This window comes from Populus alba, chromosome 1, assembly GCF_005239225.2.
Source record: "Populus alba chromosome 1, ASM523922v2, whole genome shotgun sequence".
NCBI classification, from domain to species: domain Eukaryota; kingdom Viridiplantae; phylum Streptophyta; class Magnoliopsida; order Malpighiales; family Salicaceae; genus Populus; species Populus alba.
In genome coordinates, this window is record NC_133284.1 from 356,331 (window position 1) to 372,662 (window position 16,332).

Consider the following 16,332-nt stretch of genomic DNA (forward strand, 5'->3'; position numbering starts at 1 on the left):
CAACCCTTCCACTTTTATTTGTCGATTACTTTTTCAAAAATCAAGTTATAATATTTTTTATTTAGGACCAAAATGAAACTTGGGTAATACATTAAGGGTTGCTTACTTGGGATTTCACATTTTTTTTCTTTTGTCTTCCTGGCATCAATCAAAGTCCATCATCAGCTTTCAGTTTCGGAAAACAAACACGAGTATCTAGAGAGCTTAAAGGATCAGAGAAAAACAAAAAAGATGCGAGCTTTACTGCAACTTAGCAAGAGACTCTCTCGCGCTCTTGTCTTCTCTTCCTCCCCCTACTCCTCTCTTACTTCTTCTAGAACTTTCTCTACACTCACTCTATTCTCACCTGACTGCCACGGTGTTGCCATCACCACCAACGGCAATGTTTACGCCAGGCCTTGGTTCGCAATCCAACACCGCGGCGTTAAAGTCAATGCTATTCATGTAAAGCTTCAGTCTTTTTATATTTAAATTGAAATTATTAGTGATTTTATGAGATAATATAAGAAAAATAAAAACTTGATTTTGTATTGCAGTTAAGACCTGGAAATGTAATTGAAAAATCAGGTAAGCTTTGTGGTTTTTATATGAATTTGGTTTTTTTTCTTTTTGGATTGTTGTTTTTGGATGTGACTTGCTAAAGGTTTTGCCTTTGTTACTGTAAATCTGGTGAATACATATCAGGAAGAATTTTCGAGGTAATTGAATTTTAATATGTTTATTATAATGGATTATTGTGTGATTTGAATTGGAGTTTATGATAATGGAAGTTGATTAATGTAGGTGGTGGATGCGGAGCATAAACAGCGAGGAAGAGGAGGAGCGATTTTGACGGTGTTATTATTTTTTTTCTTATCAATTTTAAACCCCAATTATCATAAATTTTTTCATTGTTTGATAATGTGCGAAGTGACTGTAAATAGTGAGTGCTGCTTTTGAAGTATCTGCTTTTTGGATTGTTTTAGGGTTTAGTAAAGGTGGTACTTTGTCGGGTTCATGCTATATCATGGAGTTGAGTTTGAATGTTAGGTTCATGTATTTAATGGGTTTATTCGACAGCTAAAACCTTTAAGTGTTCTATATTTGATGTTTACTATGTGTTCAAATTTGTTGACGGGAATTTAAACATTGTTTAGTTTTATTTGCATGCTATTGTGATCACCCTTGCAGTGATAAGATACATTTCCATGTTAGTTATGTCAGCGAATTGTTGCTTATTTTTGGTCTATCTGACTTACAGAGTGGCTGGCTTCATTGGCGATTATTCTTTTGCACCTAGCGACTTTATTGTTAAATAATTAATTGTCATTTGAATTTATTTTGTTCATATTTGTGAATGTGAAATAATTGGATTGCAAATAAAAGGCATTGTCATTCTCTGACATAGCTGACCTTATCTTGGTTGAATTGTCTGAATCAATTGCATCTGTTTTTTATTTGCCATTTTTGCCATAGTTGGAGCTTCGTGATGTTGACAGTGGAAACAAGCAAACCTTACGCTTTGGTGCAGAGGAGGCTGTTGAAAGTATGTTTATCAACTTTAAATTCTTGATCCCTATGTTGTTAGATGATGCATTTTTGTACATATTGAAATATAAGGCATTGACATCCACTCTTTTACATAGTCAAAATCTTGGTCGTTTTGGATGGCAAATTTATTTTTTTGCTCTTCCTGCCTAAATTGTTAGTAGCGGGTTGGTGCTCTATATCAGGCATTGTTTGCTTCAGCTATTTTAGGGGTTGCAAGTTCAGAAATTATTGTTTAACACCCTAGAACAGTGATGGCAGTTGAAATAACCTCATGGATATTCTGGGAAAAGTATCAGTTTTGAATGAAACTGGAACACATAGACTTGGTGTTTTCTCATTTGTTTTTCATAACTGTATGATACGTCAATTTATTCATCAAATGTATTGTTAATGCAGGCTTTTTTTTTTTCCTGTAAGCATAAAATCATATGGAATCATTTTATTTTGAAAGGTCAAAAGTTTATTCAACAGTTTTCCATTTCAAGGTGTTATTCATATATTGAAATCTAGATTAATCCTATTTAACTTGCTTTAGGGGTTTTTGTTGAGGAGAGGTCTTTCACATGTTTGTACACAGAACATGAATCAGTATATCTAATCGAGTAAGTAATATCATCACTTCTCCCTGCTCCCAAGACAGGCTATTCCTTTCTTTTGAAATATCTTTTGTTTTAGTCACGGATATGTATCTATTATAAATTTCAAAATGATGTCTGTTTTTATAATGTTAGCCTTGAGAAATTTGAGCAACTCGAAGTGCCGCTGATCTTGTTTGGCCAAGCTGCTGCATATCTAAAAGGTTGGTAAAATTCCAAATTTGATATTTCAAAAAGCATCCTGCCTTTTTTAAGATTTCCACTGTTGTTATATGCGCAGATCTTCTATGATTTTCCTTACTTTCTCATGCACTTTGTCTAAGGTTTTGAGGGACTTTCTGCTTCTTGTAACTCTTAAAGATGATGTTTATGGATGCCGTTAATTGTCATTTCTGCTTCATTCTTTTAATGTTGCTCCTATGGGAAAATCTTGCCTTTTCTTAATTGCACTGTTCATCATCAACTGCTGCAATTAATAATCTGCTTGGCTATTAAGGAATTGCATGGTGAACTTTCTTTCTAACTATTACAAAATTTCATGATGAACAGAGGAAATGAAAGTTAAAATGCAGTTATTTGATGGAAGACCTTTGTCTGGATCAATTCCAAAACAAGTAACATGTGTTATTAAGGAGACACAAGATCATGCAGCTACACCTCGGTTTGCTACACAACTTGCCAGATACTCATTCGTGTGTTCTCATAAGTTCTTGTCATGTGCCTGATCTTACTTGTGTGGCTTTTACATGCTTTTGATTGCCATCTTACATGTTTGAATTTTTTATTATTGATTTGTTCCCACTACAATGAAGTATACTTCCTTCAAATATAGTAAGGCAAAATGCATGAACTAATTTACCCTTTGGGATATCTTTCATGAAGCAGATAGATAATTCTGGCCAAATGACACATTTCATGGTGGATAACAATTATAAAACCTTGCTCTTCCTTTTCTTCAGTCTGTAGTTTGGTCATCATTTTGGTTTAAGTTACTCGCAAATAGGCCCTGATCTATTCATGTAGTGGTTTTTACAAGTTGTAATTGGCAATATATTTTAGTGATTAGTGAATGCTGTTTATAATGGTAATGAGGTACTTATCCCACATAAATGTAGCCTGCCAATTGGGTAGTCACTAGCACTATAGATTGTATGAATTAATTTGGGATTTCAGCTTTATGTGGTCCATGTGTTTTCCATGATCAGTTTTCTCCCCATCTTATATCTCTTCATAATTAATTATGACTGCACACCAGAATTCAATTCAAAAATAATTTATGTGATTGATAACTGAACTTCATATTCATGTATTATGTTTCATAAAAAGCTTTTCACCTACTTGATTATTTGTATGCTTGTCACTGTAAACTCTGTTGTCAACACTTTCCCCTTTGATGTAGGTACAAAAAGGCTGTGCTGGACAATGGTCTCATTATTCAAGTAAGACTTTTTTTTTCCTGGTTCCAGTTATTGTAAACTAATTCTGTACTATGAGCAAGTAGAAAACTGCAATTAAGGGTTAGAGTGTATCTAAACAGATAGCGGTTTAGGTGCAAACATTTATTGAGTAAAATGGATGCTTGAGGCTATAAAATTTTGAATTAATGTAGCCATTCGGATAGAAGTGCTTGCTTGTTAATTGATTTAACATTTACTTTTTCCTGGAAGTAAATAATTGTATTTTGGATTATCAAAAAGGAAAATGTACTTTGGATTTATTTTGAAGTTTAAGGGTGCACTGGATCTTGTGTGTGTGTGTCTTGAGTCTTTGAATACACCCAAGTGTTGATTCTTAAACAGCCACAATAGGTTTGGTACGAACTTTTAAAACCTTCATTATTATCTTATCTATCTTCTGAAACACCAGGTACCAACATACATTGAGACTGGAGAAGCAGTTGTTGTCAATACTGAAGATGGCTCGTTTGTTACCAGGTAAATTAGATTGCATCTCTTTCAAATTTGGGAATAGTTCTGGTCTTTGTTTCTTTTAATTACTTGGCATGTCTAAGGCCTTTTAAGTTTTCTCATTTCTCTTACACACACCCAATAATAATGTACCGATAAACAGCCCTTTCCTAATTTGGCTGGCCCTGCTTGCTTAAATACTTAGAAACGATTTGTAAAAGATTGTTATTAGTATCATTTCGTTGCTTTGTTGATTTATTTTGTTCTTTTACTCAGGGCCAACAAATAACCTTAGCCCACGGCTACTTTCCGGAGGAGAAAATTGAAAATACAGAATCTTTTATTTCGCATTGGAGCCAGGCACTGCAGCTTACTGCATACCGTTCTGTTTGGTTCTTTTCTATCAATGCATGCTTTTTTTGGTACTTTTCACTAGATCTTAAAGTACGAGAGTCTCTTTAGAAATTATAAGGCATATGGTATTCTTTTCAACTTCTTTCCTAAACAAGAGGATATGTTTTGCATGCAGAATTGGAAAATGTAGGGCTAGCTTTTAGAGCCCTCGAAACCTACCATCAGTCTAGAAATTTTGTTTCAACGAGAGTACTCCAACATTGTATTGAAGCATTTTCCTTTTAATGTCAGACCTGATCTCCAAAATTCTTGAACAGATTACTATTTTCTTATTAACTGGTTGTTTTATAGTAAAATGACTAAAATAATCCAGATGCTGCACCATTGCTGCTAGATCCAAGACTAAATTTGATGTTATTCCGTTATAAATGAAATCAAATTGTTGAAGCAGACGTGAAATAGTGTGATTGTCATCATGAAGTGTTGTGGAAAAGTGAAGTGCTGATTTCTAGAAATCAAAACAAAAACTGATGTCACCCTGCTAACAAAAGCCTTGAATTTTTCATGGATGGATACCAAGCATTTGGAGTGCTTCGCTACGAACTCCTGGCTATATTCTGCATGCTGAACGTGCAAGTACGGTGGCTGTTCGAGGATTGACAAGTGGCTTCACTTGTTCCCACCACCAAGAAACACCCGATGATGAGGCATTATTTATAGCACGGTGCTTCAACTCCTCTTCTTAGTTATAAAACCTGGCTATCCAATGATTTCATCAACCCCACTAGAACAATCACTTGGCAGAGACTGATCATTCTTCAGGCAACCTTCCATCTTACTCAACTATATAGCCAGCCTCCTCAAGAAAACCTCAACGATGACCGGGTTCATATATATATATAAACAAATAAAAGTTTGTGAAGTCAGTTTCTTAGTAAGGTTGCTTTTATGTATGAAGTAGGTAGGTACTGTGTGTATTGTGATGCACACACACTTCAATCTTCATGTTTGAGTCCTGATGGGAGGGCAAGAATGGCGTGTCTGGGTTTTGGTATAATCATGGTCCCATGCAAATTGAAATGGATTGGTAGGTGACTCCCAAGCTTCTTCTCCATTTCTTTTTCGTCATGTAGATTTTCGTTTCTGGTTTTTCCATAAGATTTTAGAGTATGGTAATTTGAATGTATGCTACCACATCCTAGTGCAAGCTCAGTTCATTGATTGCAATTTGGCACCCTTCTAGCTTATTTCTTTTTAATCTGCAAGAAACTTTACCTGCCCTCTACCATTACTAATCTGTGTAGCTTCTGCTAACATAAAGCGGTTAAGTAACTTATTTACCTTGAGTGTATGTAATTTATATTTGCATAAAATTATATTAGTACTCGAGGCCAAGGAAACATTACTTAAAGGATTCAAATTGTAGCTTTGCAATGTATATATTATTTTTATCGCTGGACACTAACCGAACAAACATGAATACACGCTTTGTTTTCATTTTCATATACTAACGACACAAAAATAACCTTAAAGCAAGCCTTGATTCTTAGAAAAAAAACAAAAAAATAAAATTTAACTTCCCTCCAAGATGTAAGCTTTCATCTATATATAAAGCTTTATTGCGCCGCTAAAGCAAGGTACAAAAGCTGCCATGCCCGTAAGCTTTGACTGGTCATTTAACAAGGCAACAGGAGGAGATGAAAAATAGGAGGACAGGACAGTCATATTGGTATATGAAGTCAATGTGATTTTTGAGGAATAAAAAAGAGAGAGAAGTAGTTTCCACCTCGGCTTTCAAACCTCTAATCTTTTGTATTTCTTGAGATAAAGGGATGCTTTAATTAAATTTTTTTGGAAGGCAGCTAAATTGTTGAGAATATGATAATGATCGGTTGCACTAGTTCTTAGCTTTTATTTTATGGTTGAATTTATTTTTAATTTTTTAATTTTTGTGGATGGTAAATAACTTATTTGAAGCTATCAATTAAACACTTAAACCAATATCTTATTAGCTTTTATTATATGTGAACAAAATATATACTAATCAATCACAAATCTATAGCCATCCAACATTTTTTAGTATGTGTTTAGTGTTTATCTTTCCAAAAGTTTTCTCTACTCAAATAATGGAGCGAGCATGCCTGCATAAAATGCTGTGAAAGTCCAAAATAATCCATGTTTCCATAATGCTGAAAGCCCTTGATTTGTACTGATAATAAATTAAGCTCTGAAGACATCCCCACAAGCCAGCTTTTTTGCCCCTGATACTATCTTAGTCCCAGCATGATAGAAGGCTGTAGCTATTGGAGCAGCCACGCATGCTCCAACAGTTCCGGCAAACACAGGCAGCAATGGCCTTTCTGGTCAAAATCCTAGTAAAACCAAAGACATCATTGACTGTTAACAGAAAGTTCCAGGTCAACACCATGCATAAAGCCATAAACACATGAGAGAAAAGAAGCAATTGCTGATTGTATCTATTTGCTTATATTCTCAAAAACCCTTTCTAACCAACCAATTCACTACAAACATTTATGATAAGAATTGTGGTCATGTAGCCAATATTGATCATTTTCTTTTCCTGCAGGTTGCATAGATTGGTACTCGTGGAACAAAGACTCTTAGTCACTTGCTCGAATGATCCGAATGCCATAGCACGATGGTAGCTCCAAGGGAATGTAACCTTGCCTTTTCTGTAAGTTTGAAGTAATGTTAGATCAATGCTGTTGTGTGTTCATCCAAGCTAATGCTAATTAATCCAATGGAAACGGTAGAGTTTGACATTTTGATGAGCGCTTTTGATTAAAGAAAGCAGTGATGTGTAATTGGCTTTGGATGGAAAAACCCTCCTCTTAAACAATGGAATACGGTGAACAAGATCAAAGTTACTAAGAAATAAGTTTGCAGAGGAAAACCAAATCAAATTCCTAGTTCAACCCCTAGAGAACTGATGAAAAACTTTCCGGTCTAGCATAGCAATGTGTATAGATATCATACACTTCATTATCTACGGTCAAGTGAAAATCAGATGATATATGTGAATCTAGAAATGAAATGATAAAGATAGGTCCTGCTATGTAAAGCAAATCCATTAATGACCACATGATTAGCACAAATTAATTAATGAAAATCCCAACTAGAAAGAAGATCCCCATGGAAGAATGGTAATGGTTTTCCTTAATGTACTTTTTTTTCTCAAGAAAATGAAAGTGAAAATCTCAACTCAATAATACACAAATGCTTGCCTTCCTACACATTCACTGATTTTCAATGTAAAGTTATAGCCTTGCTTCTCTTCCTCTCTTTGAAACCAACCATAAATTTTAAACAATATGCCTACTCTACATAAAGGAAGTTCCTTTCCTCTCTTTTCCTTCACACACACACAGACATATATATATAAAGGAGAAAACTTGGATAAATAAAAGGAAAACACAGGCCAACCTTGAGATTTTGAAGGTGAGGCAGCTGCTTAAAGGCCTTTGCCGCAGATTCCTTTTCCTAACTTCGAAGGTAATAATAGATAGCAGATTCCACCAAGAGAAACTGTAGTTGTGTTAGTAATGCTGCTGATCCACCATTCACAAATGCCTTCACATTTTGCCACCGCCAAGAACCACCCATTAAAGAAGCTTGGGTATTTCTTCCCATGGATAGAGACTGATTCTCTTCTTCCTTTTCTGAAACAAAACCCATTTCTTGATTCTTTTCACTTGAATAACCACCTGGTATTGACTGGCTCTCCTTATTTCTAAGACAAAAGATTAGTCTCTCTCAAAAAAAAAAATCTCTTTCTCTCAGAGAAATCTCTTTTGTACAAAAGATTGGAGTGAAAGCAGAGAGTTTCCACCTAAGATAGCTCCAAAGTGAGCATTATGTAAGAGAGAAAAATTAGAATGACAGTTGATGAGGAAAGACTTTTGTTCTGTTTTTCTCTGATAAAAAGATATAACCGTGAACGCATTACAAATTTTTTTTTATTAATGTGGGTGTTCGAGTTAGTTTACACATATCTCGACTAATCCCATGAACCCTGAAATTAACGACCATGTAAGTCTTTAATAGCTCTGAGAGGACTCGAACTCGTGACCTGACTAGTTGAATTTCCCCTCATATGTAAGCACATTGCATTGCTTGTACAGGATGTTCTATATATAAATAAAGGGAGTAACTATTGACTTTCCATAGCTATAGGATTCAAAATACCCTTCCATAGTTACAGAATTCTTTATTTATGGAGGCTAATTTTTCTTGATCTGCATCCAGCTATAGTTTCCATGTATGGTGAGTTACCATCCTGAAGTGAAGTAGCCGTTGGGGTGTTTTCCCTACAATCTTAGATGTTGGCGTAATAGGTGTTGATCAAGATTGCTGACGGGGATGAAGAAGCTGTGATGTCTCCTGCTGCTGCTGCATAGGTTTTGCTTGTTACTGTGGAGCTGCGGCTGAAGTCTGCTGAAGCTGCTGTATAATTGCTAATAGTAAGAAGGTTAATACTATCTATTTTTGGATATAAATACTTTAACTACTGTGTTTTGCATGATGGTTTGCAAAAATGGTGCCAGTGAGTCATGGTTGAGTGAATGATAGGCTCATGAAGGAGGTGAATGCTAGGCTCCCAGGACTATGATCTGGTCCAAGACTGGGGTTAAGGATTAAAATGTTAAAATTACGTGGGTTTAATATTTTAAAAACAAATAAATTAAAATTATATCATTTTAGTTTTTTTTAAAAAAATAATTAAAGTGAATGGTTTTTTTTTAATTTTATCCATATCAATCAAATTTAACCAAATTAATTTTTATAAACTCAACTCAACTCGAATTAAATTCTGGATTAACAAATCACTGTATTAACTTTTCGTGTTAAACTATATTCAAAAGAGTATAAAAATAAGTTGTTTTTAGATGTTTTTATTATCTAAAATAATCTCTCTTTTGTCTTTTTAAGTGCTGATGTATAATTGATGATTTTTACTTCTTTCATTTTCTTATAACTCATTGATTTTAATGTATTATTAGCACAAATAAGACATTTCACATATTCTGCACTTTTTGTTATCTAAAATATTTGTCATTCAATGTTCATTATAGTTTAATAAATTTATTTGTGATGATTAGCCTACAACATTCTTTTATATATATATATATATAAGAATTATCTAAACATAATTAAGAGAAATTGACATGCTTAAATTGAGATATTGAAGAATGTTAAAATTTGTTTTTTTTTAAATATGTTAAGGAAATAATCAGGTAAATATTATTAATTATTTTTTAATTAATAAAATGAAAAAAATAAGGATTTAATGATAAACAAGGTAAATATTATTAATTAAGGGAAGAATAAAATAAGTTTTTTTTCTGGAGGTGATCCATTGCATTTTGTATGATCCATTTCATTATATTTTTTGAAAATCTATCAATAACATTACCTTTGTCTTTCTAAAAACATCATAACAAGTAGAATTATGTGAACTAAGTTTAAATAGATGAGCGTTTGAAATGCTGGTATGAATTTGAAGATGTACAAGTAACTAATTATTGTTAAGTGATTATATTCTATTAGGTTAAGAAAAGCTCTGGCTCCTGAATTTTTAAGATTTTAATTTAAGTTTTGGTAAGGAAATGTCATTTAGCAGAACACTCATCACTTTTTTAAGACTATCTTCATCTCCACAAGCCATCACAATCGATTACTTTCATCCTCAGTCTCCATCAACAATGCAAGGCTCAACAGCCTCAGCCTCAGCCTCAGCCTAAAAGCATTCTTTTGTAGCAATCCAGTTACTGAATAGCAGCACTCCATGATTTACAGCAACAGTGAAATTGTGAAAGAGAGGTGAAAAAAGCACCTAGGCATTGCCAATTTGGAGAGCTGGCAATAACAATAATGTCAAATTGCAGCAAGAACTTTGTCCACACCCAATTCATATCATGGCTTGTGACAGCAACATGCTTCCTAATTGGTAGATTCTAACCACCACCCTTAATTTTAAACACCCCTCACCCTCTCCATAAAGAAAAAGAAAATTCCGAGTGAAAATAAATACAAGGCCAGCATGGAAAACCTTCAGAGCACAGACGGGGGTCAATCTTGAATTCTGAAATTTATGTTCTTGAAAGGTATAAAAATTTATCCATAATACTTGTTTATCAAGTAAACAACTTATTTTACTTTTCTCTTGCGGAACTCTATTGAATTCAAAAGGGATTTATGTAAAATCCAAATCCTTCCCCACCCTAAAAGGTGCTAATAAGCATAAAATTCGGCAATCCTACTTAAAATTGACTTGAAGTCTAACAGAGTGTGAACCGCCAAAAACCAGACAGAAACTACAACTCAACCAAATGCCATTATTTTGATCGCCTGACTTGACACCAATCCCATCTCCGCAGAAAACTACAACCCAACTGATTTCTCCAGCTTTTGAATCTGGTTAAGGAATATCCAGGTCATCTGCACATGCAAACATTCAACAATAAGAACTCTATGCATAGATCTAAAAACATTGAACTAATAAGCCCGTATCTAATCAGACAAGATGCACAGAAAGGAAGACAAACACGTGCACGGAAGGAGGGGGGGAGGGGTAGAGAGATGTACCATAACATGAGGCGCAATTCTAACACAATAGACAGGGAATCCAGTGTAAAACTTGAATGGTCCTCCTGACTTGAATGTCTTAAGGGCACAATCCATGGAGCCAGTGTATGGATACTTTCCTTGGGCATCAGGTTGCATTTTCTGAATTTGAGTTTTGACATAATCAAATGGAAGACTACAAGCTGCGGCGAAAAATCCTGAAACAGTACTTGCACCTGGGAATAGAGAGGATAAAAGAAGCTGTTAGTCATTGTAACACATCATGCTTAACGGTTGAGACAAAATCTTTTGCTACATGGTGTTAGGAATGTCAGAATTCAATCAATCAACATGCCTTATTTATACAGCAAAAAACAAAATCCATATGTTAGCAACAAAAGGAAAAAAACATGCTTGAATAAGACCAACTTTTCAAAGCTTTGACTATCTCAATGCAGGGCCTGAACTACAGCATAGCTGGGGGCATGCACCCCCAAAGTCTGACAAAGTTTAAATTTTAGTTATAAAATTTTAATATATTTTAAATATACAATTGAATTTAAGGCATATTTCCTAAGAAACGTGCATTTTGTCCCCCCTCCAAAGAATTATTTATTATTCTATAGCCCTTATTTGTTTATACTATTTTCAAGTTTATTCTAATATATTTTATTTTGACACTTCCATAACTAAAATCCTAGTTCTGCCCTTGAATCTATGTAATATGCACGCCAGGAGATTGTTTATGCCATACTCATGTTACGAAAATGAATGCATGCATAACTAGAAGAAGGATCTTGTTACATAAATAAAGTTGAGTTTAACAGAATAGTTATGAAATAACAATACTTTTAACTAAACAAGACACTGTGCAAAACCACCATAAAAAAACATAAAAATAAAATACTAATTAATACAAGTAAAAAAATCATTCACGCAAAGAATATTACCTAGCACGGTGGACATTTCACCAAAACCAAGTGAATCCTTGCAAAACTCAACACTTTGATCATAAGAAGCAAGCATCCCCATGTTCAATGCCATTGCTCTAACAACAGTAGGGCCTGCACCTTTCCAGAGTGCCAAAACCCCTTCATCAGAAACAATGCGGAAGAGGGCATTGAAAGCATTTGAATAATTTCTGCGCTGAGCAGCTGGTAAAGTGGCATCAGCCTGCATACGGATAAGTGCTAAATCTGCTGGGCTGCCAACAGATGCTCCAATCGCACCGGCAGTTAGCCCACACAAAGCCTTCTGATATAGAGGTAAGGGCTTCCCATCATTGGCTTCAATTGCTTTGCTGGTCAAAATCCTAACAAAAACAGAGAATAGAATTCAAAAGCTTGATAACAATAGAAGTTAAAAGATGCAAACCATATTATAGTTTGATAACAAATATTTCCAAACACTCACTTGAATGTTCCAAGTCGGGCAGTTGTATAAGTGGCTTGCCTCAGTAGTCCAGCAGAAAGCCCCTGATTATTGACATTAAATATGGTAATGAGATACGGTGCACACGTAACATGCACTGTATTTATATTCAATAACAACAAAACACATTTGAATTCAAAAGACACTAAGAATTTCATTGGTCAAGTTAAATGCTTCTCATTGATGCCATTTCTGTAGCGATCTCCTAAATTAAGACACGAACAAGTGACCAGTATCAAATCTTACAAATTTGTTTTAATCTCAAAATTAAAGGTCAGATTAGATCAAATTTATCAATGTCCTATCAAAATAGCACAAACCACACCTCATTTCAAAGCATTCAAATTGGCAATCGTTAATTGTTTCCCAGCGAGATTAATGCTGAACTTCAAATTAAACAGCAATAAAGTTCCATACTGTAGCACGGATTTTAAAACCAGAAACTAAATCAACATTACACACAACTACAAATCCAGAATTTAACAAGTTAACAGAATCGAACCTTGTAAAGAGCACCAAAACCCTCATTCTTTAACATAGTCTTCGTCACCTCAGTAGCTGATCCTTGACCCAATTGAATCCTCACCTACACCAAACACCAAAACAACAAAAACCCATCAAAACACAGACCTCAATAAACCACTTTACACCACAAAAGCAAACAAGATATTTCTAAAAACCCATCAAATCCCAGATCTAAAAGACCCATTTTAGCTCAAAAGATTCAAACTTTACCTCACAAATAACACAAAACCCAGAAACTGATAAACAACAAGCCTCAGCAAATCTCCAAAAGCCAAAAACACAAACATTTATGTACCTTAATCATATCAATAGGCTGGATAACACAGGTGGCAAGCATACCCGAGGCACCACCATTAACAAAAGGTTTGACAGTAGGCCATACACCACGTGATTGAGGTTTCTTCTCCTCTCCCATTCCTTCCCTTCTTTTTTCTGGATTCAAAAAGGCCTCAAGGTAGACAGGAATCTGGGATTTGCCACAGAGAAGCAACGAGTGAGAGAGGGAGAATGTACACGTGAAGGAGGCGATATAAATATACCACAGCTAACACCTGTTTGCGTTTCAAAAGTATTTAAAAAAACAATTAAAATTTTTTATTTTTTTATTTTAAATTAATATTTTTAAATAATTTTGATACAATGATATTAAAAATAATTCTTAAAAAATAAAATTTATTATATAAATATATTTTTAAATAAAATTTATTTTAAAAAATAACTCAATTATATTCATAAACAAACTCTAAATAAAACCAATAAGTGTTTGAAAATATATTTAAAATTGATTTAAAATATTTAGTTACTAAAGTAAATATTAAATATTTTTGTTTAAAAATATTAATGTTTTTATATACTGATATTAAAATTAAAAAAATATTTATATAATTAAAAATTATTTTAATATATTTTTAAAAAACAATCTATTTTAAAGTTCACAGTATACCAATCTTGAATATTCACAAGAAAAACCTTGTCTTTCCTATTTCAATTATTATATTATTTTTCTTTCAATTTTTTATGATGTTTTTTTTTCATATCTTTACGCATTTAGGGTGTGTTTGGTATTGTGGTAGCTTTTGTGGTTGCGGTTTAAAAAAAGTAGTTTAATAAAAAGTACTTTTTGTGAGGTTGATTTCAAAAAAAGTTGGTGTTTGGTTAAAACTGTGGTTGAAGTTGTGGTTTTAAAAAAAGCAGTTTCTTGTGTTTGGTTAAAAAACTGTGGTTAAAATTGTGGTAGAAAAAAAGCAGTTTTGTGTTTGGTAAAACCGTGGTTCAAAAAGCACTTTTCAAAAAATTTAATTTTTTTTTTGCTTTGAATTATTATGTTTTGATGTTTTTTAAATAATTTTGATGTGCTGATATCAAAAATGATTTTTAAGAAATAATAAAAATATTATTAACATGCTTTTTTTAGTGAAAATCACTTCGAAAATCAACAACAACCACACTTCCAAACACGTAACATGGTTTGTGTTTTATATTTGATTTGAATTAATTAAAAGGACATATATAGACAAAAGACATATAATTCCAAAACATAGGTGTTTTGTAATTATGAGTACATAACAAAATAAAAAATCATTATACATTAATGTACTCCTTTATTGTTCCATCAAACTATTTGCAATTCCATCGCGTACAAAATCCATACGTGAAGGCCTCTGTGAGCCTTGAACAGCCGAAGCCTGAACACTATCAGGTAAAAAGTCATCTGGAATTAAATTGGAATTGCGATCATACTCAGAAAAAACTGCATCATCTTGCGATCTCCTTCTAATATAATTATGTAGTGCCATTGATACAACTACAATCTCAACTTGTGTTTTGTATGGATAAGCAGGCATGTTTTGCAAAATTTCCACCTCTGTTTCCATACCCCAAAAGAACGTTCAATCACGTTACGTAATGACGAGTGTGCACGATTAAACACTTCTTTCCGACCACTTGGTTGTCCACGACGCCTAAATTCTTGGAAGTGATACCTCTCGCCTTTGTAGGGACCCAAATATCCATACTCGTTTGGATATCCAGCATCAACCAAATAATATTTTCCTGGAAAAAAAATAACATTGTAATTTTAAACTAAACTTAAAAAAATAATTATATTCCTTCAATTATCAAATCTTCAATTTAGTCAAAATCACAACCTTCCGGAGGTTTTGGAAATTGGATATTGCTATTGTCAATTGCCTCAAGAAAAATACGCGTATCGTGTGCACTGCCTTCCCATCCTGCCCACACAAACATGAATTGCATGTCGAAACTACATGCGGCCATGACATTTTGTGTTGGTACACCTTTTCTTCCAATAAATGGAATTTGATTTGCAGATGGTATGCAGGCACGAACATGTGTTCCATCAATTGCACCGACACAATTCTACAAACAACAAAAATATTTAGTACTCATAAACATTTATAACATATTTCATACTCCTTTGAACAACTTAATTAAACTACTTAATTATACAAAAATTCATCATACCTTGAAATGTGGCATAAATCTTGGATTCATAGCAATTTCTCTTGGTGTGCTCGTAAATTGTGGATCTTCTGGTTTTATGACTTCCACAGCAAACAAATGTAATGATTTAAGCACTTCTTTAAAACATCGACTAATAGTTTCACCTGAATGCTGGAATCTTTCCTGCACTTGTCTATTTGACGCCCCAACTGCTATTGTAAATAGAAACATTGCTACCTTCTCAATAACGCTCATTCTTCTTGACGGTTTTAAGCCATAACGCGTTTCTAATTCAGTGCACAAACTCAATAAAGTGGTTGCGTCCATCCTGAACATGTTAACACTTCGTTTCCAATGCCCTCTTACAACCTCCGTCAACCAACGCATCCCTGTGTTATATGAAACCATACATGGTTCTTTAAACATATAATTAATATAATACATGTTTACAGCTCCAGCTATGCATATAATTAATTTTTTCCTATCAAGATGCCTCCTTATAATAAATGCATTGTCATCATCACTGTCACTGTCACTATCACTGTCACCGTCATCATCATTACTATCGTCGGAGTCGTTTCCATTGCTATCATCTCCGACACCATCAACTGAGGCACCACTACCTTCACAACTAGGATAATTAATTTGGTCTACAATGCGGTTCATTATATTGTCATAATTACCATCGAAATCTTCATTAAATATGTCATTAAATCGTGGATCAGCCATAACTTCAATTACATGTAAAAAAGAAAAAAAATTATATGTTGTTTAAAAAAACTTGAAATAATTAAATATCATTCAATAAAAAAACTATCAAAGAGTTGTATCAACATAAGTTTTTTCCATACCTGTAAAGCCAACAAAAAGAAATATTCGACTTGCTTGTATTTGGTGCAACCGAGAGGTTTGAGAAGCTTGTTATGAACAAAGCTATTGCA

The 16,332-nt window shown here is 33.8% G+C and overlaps 2 protein-coding genes across 7 annotated transcripts; one reads left to right on the forward strand and one right to left on the reverse strand.

The window, feature by feature from the left end:
• The first annotated feature begins 142 nt into the window (after positions 1-142).
• On the forward strand, positions 143-6,074 carry LOC118032706 (uncharacterized). 6 transcript variants are annotated; one of them, XM_035037468.2, is made up of 11 exons: positions 144-444; positions 537-567; positions 685-698; positions 784-834; positions 1,456-1,525; positions 2,066-2,132; positions 2,262-2,329; positions 2,676-2,787; positions 3,526-3,565; positions 3,993-4,060; positions 4,968-5,829. In XM_035037468.2, exons 1-11 carry the CDS (start codon positions 232-234, stop codon positions 5,131-5,133), a joined length of 900 nt encoding a protein of 299 aa, XP_034893359.1. In that variant the 5' UTR covers positions 144-231; the 3' UTR covers positions 5,134-5,829. The 6 variants fall into 6 exon arrangements, 4 of the variants coding, with proteins under 4 accessions (XP_073262401.1, XP_034893359.1, XP_073262406.1 ...); XR_012168674.1 differs by having other exon boundaries at positions 145-444; positions 2,676-2,818; positions 4,968-5,106; XR_012168673.1 differs by lacking the exon at positions 4,968-5,829 and adding an exon at positions 4,310-4,703 and having other exon boundaries at positions 146-444; positions 2,676-2,818.
• A 4,399-nt stretch (positions 6,075-10,473) lies between these two features.
• LOC118032705 (mitochondrial dicarboxylate/tricarboxylate transporter DTC) lies at positions 10,474-13,452 on the reverse strand. The gene is made up of 6 exons (XM_035037466.2): positions 13,224-13,452; positions 12,906-12,989; positions 12,386-12,447; positions 11,923-12,284; positions 10,994-11,208; positions 10,474-10,846 (listed from the first exon to the last, which is right to left on the reverse strand). The coding sequence occupies exons 1-6, from the start codon at positions 13,341-13,343 to the stop codon at positions 10,790-10,792; spliced, it is 900 nt and encodes a 299-aa protein (XP_034893357.1). The 5' UTR covers positions 13,344-13,452; the 3' UTR covers positions 10,474-10,789.
• Between the last annotated feature and the right edge of the window lie 2,880 nt (positions 13,453-16,332).

Bases quoted from the DNA above. Each gene is read 5' to 3' on its own strand.
- LOC118032706 (XM_035037468.2), top strand. From the start codon at position 232: ATGCGAGCTTTACTGCAACTTAGCAAGAGACTCTCTCGCGCTCTTGTC. The intron at 2,133-2,261 runs GTAAGTAATATC...TTATAATGTTAG, and splicing joins GAATCAGTATATCTAATCGA to CCTTGAGAAATTTGAGCAAC. The intron at 4,061-4,967 runs GTAAATTAGATT...ATGGATACCAAG, and splicing joins GATGGCTCGTTTGTTACCAG to CATTTGGAGTGCTTCGCTAC.
- LOC118032705 (XM_035037466.2), bottom strand. From the start codon at position 13,343: ATGGGAGAGGAGAAGAAACCTCAATCACGTGGTGTATGGCCTACTGTC. The intron at 12,990-13,223 runs GTACATAAATGT...TGTTTGGTGTAG, and splicing joins AGCCTATTGATATGATTAAG to GTGAGGATTCAATTGGGTCA. The intron at 11,209-11,922 runs GTAATATTCTTT...CTCTATTCCCAG, and splicing joins TGAAATGTCCACCGTGCTAG to GTGCAAGTACTGTTTCAGGA.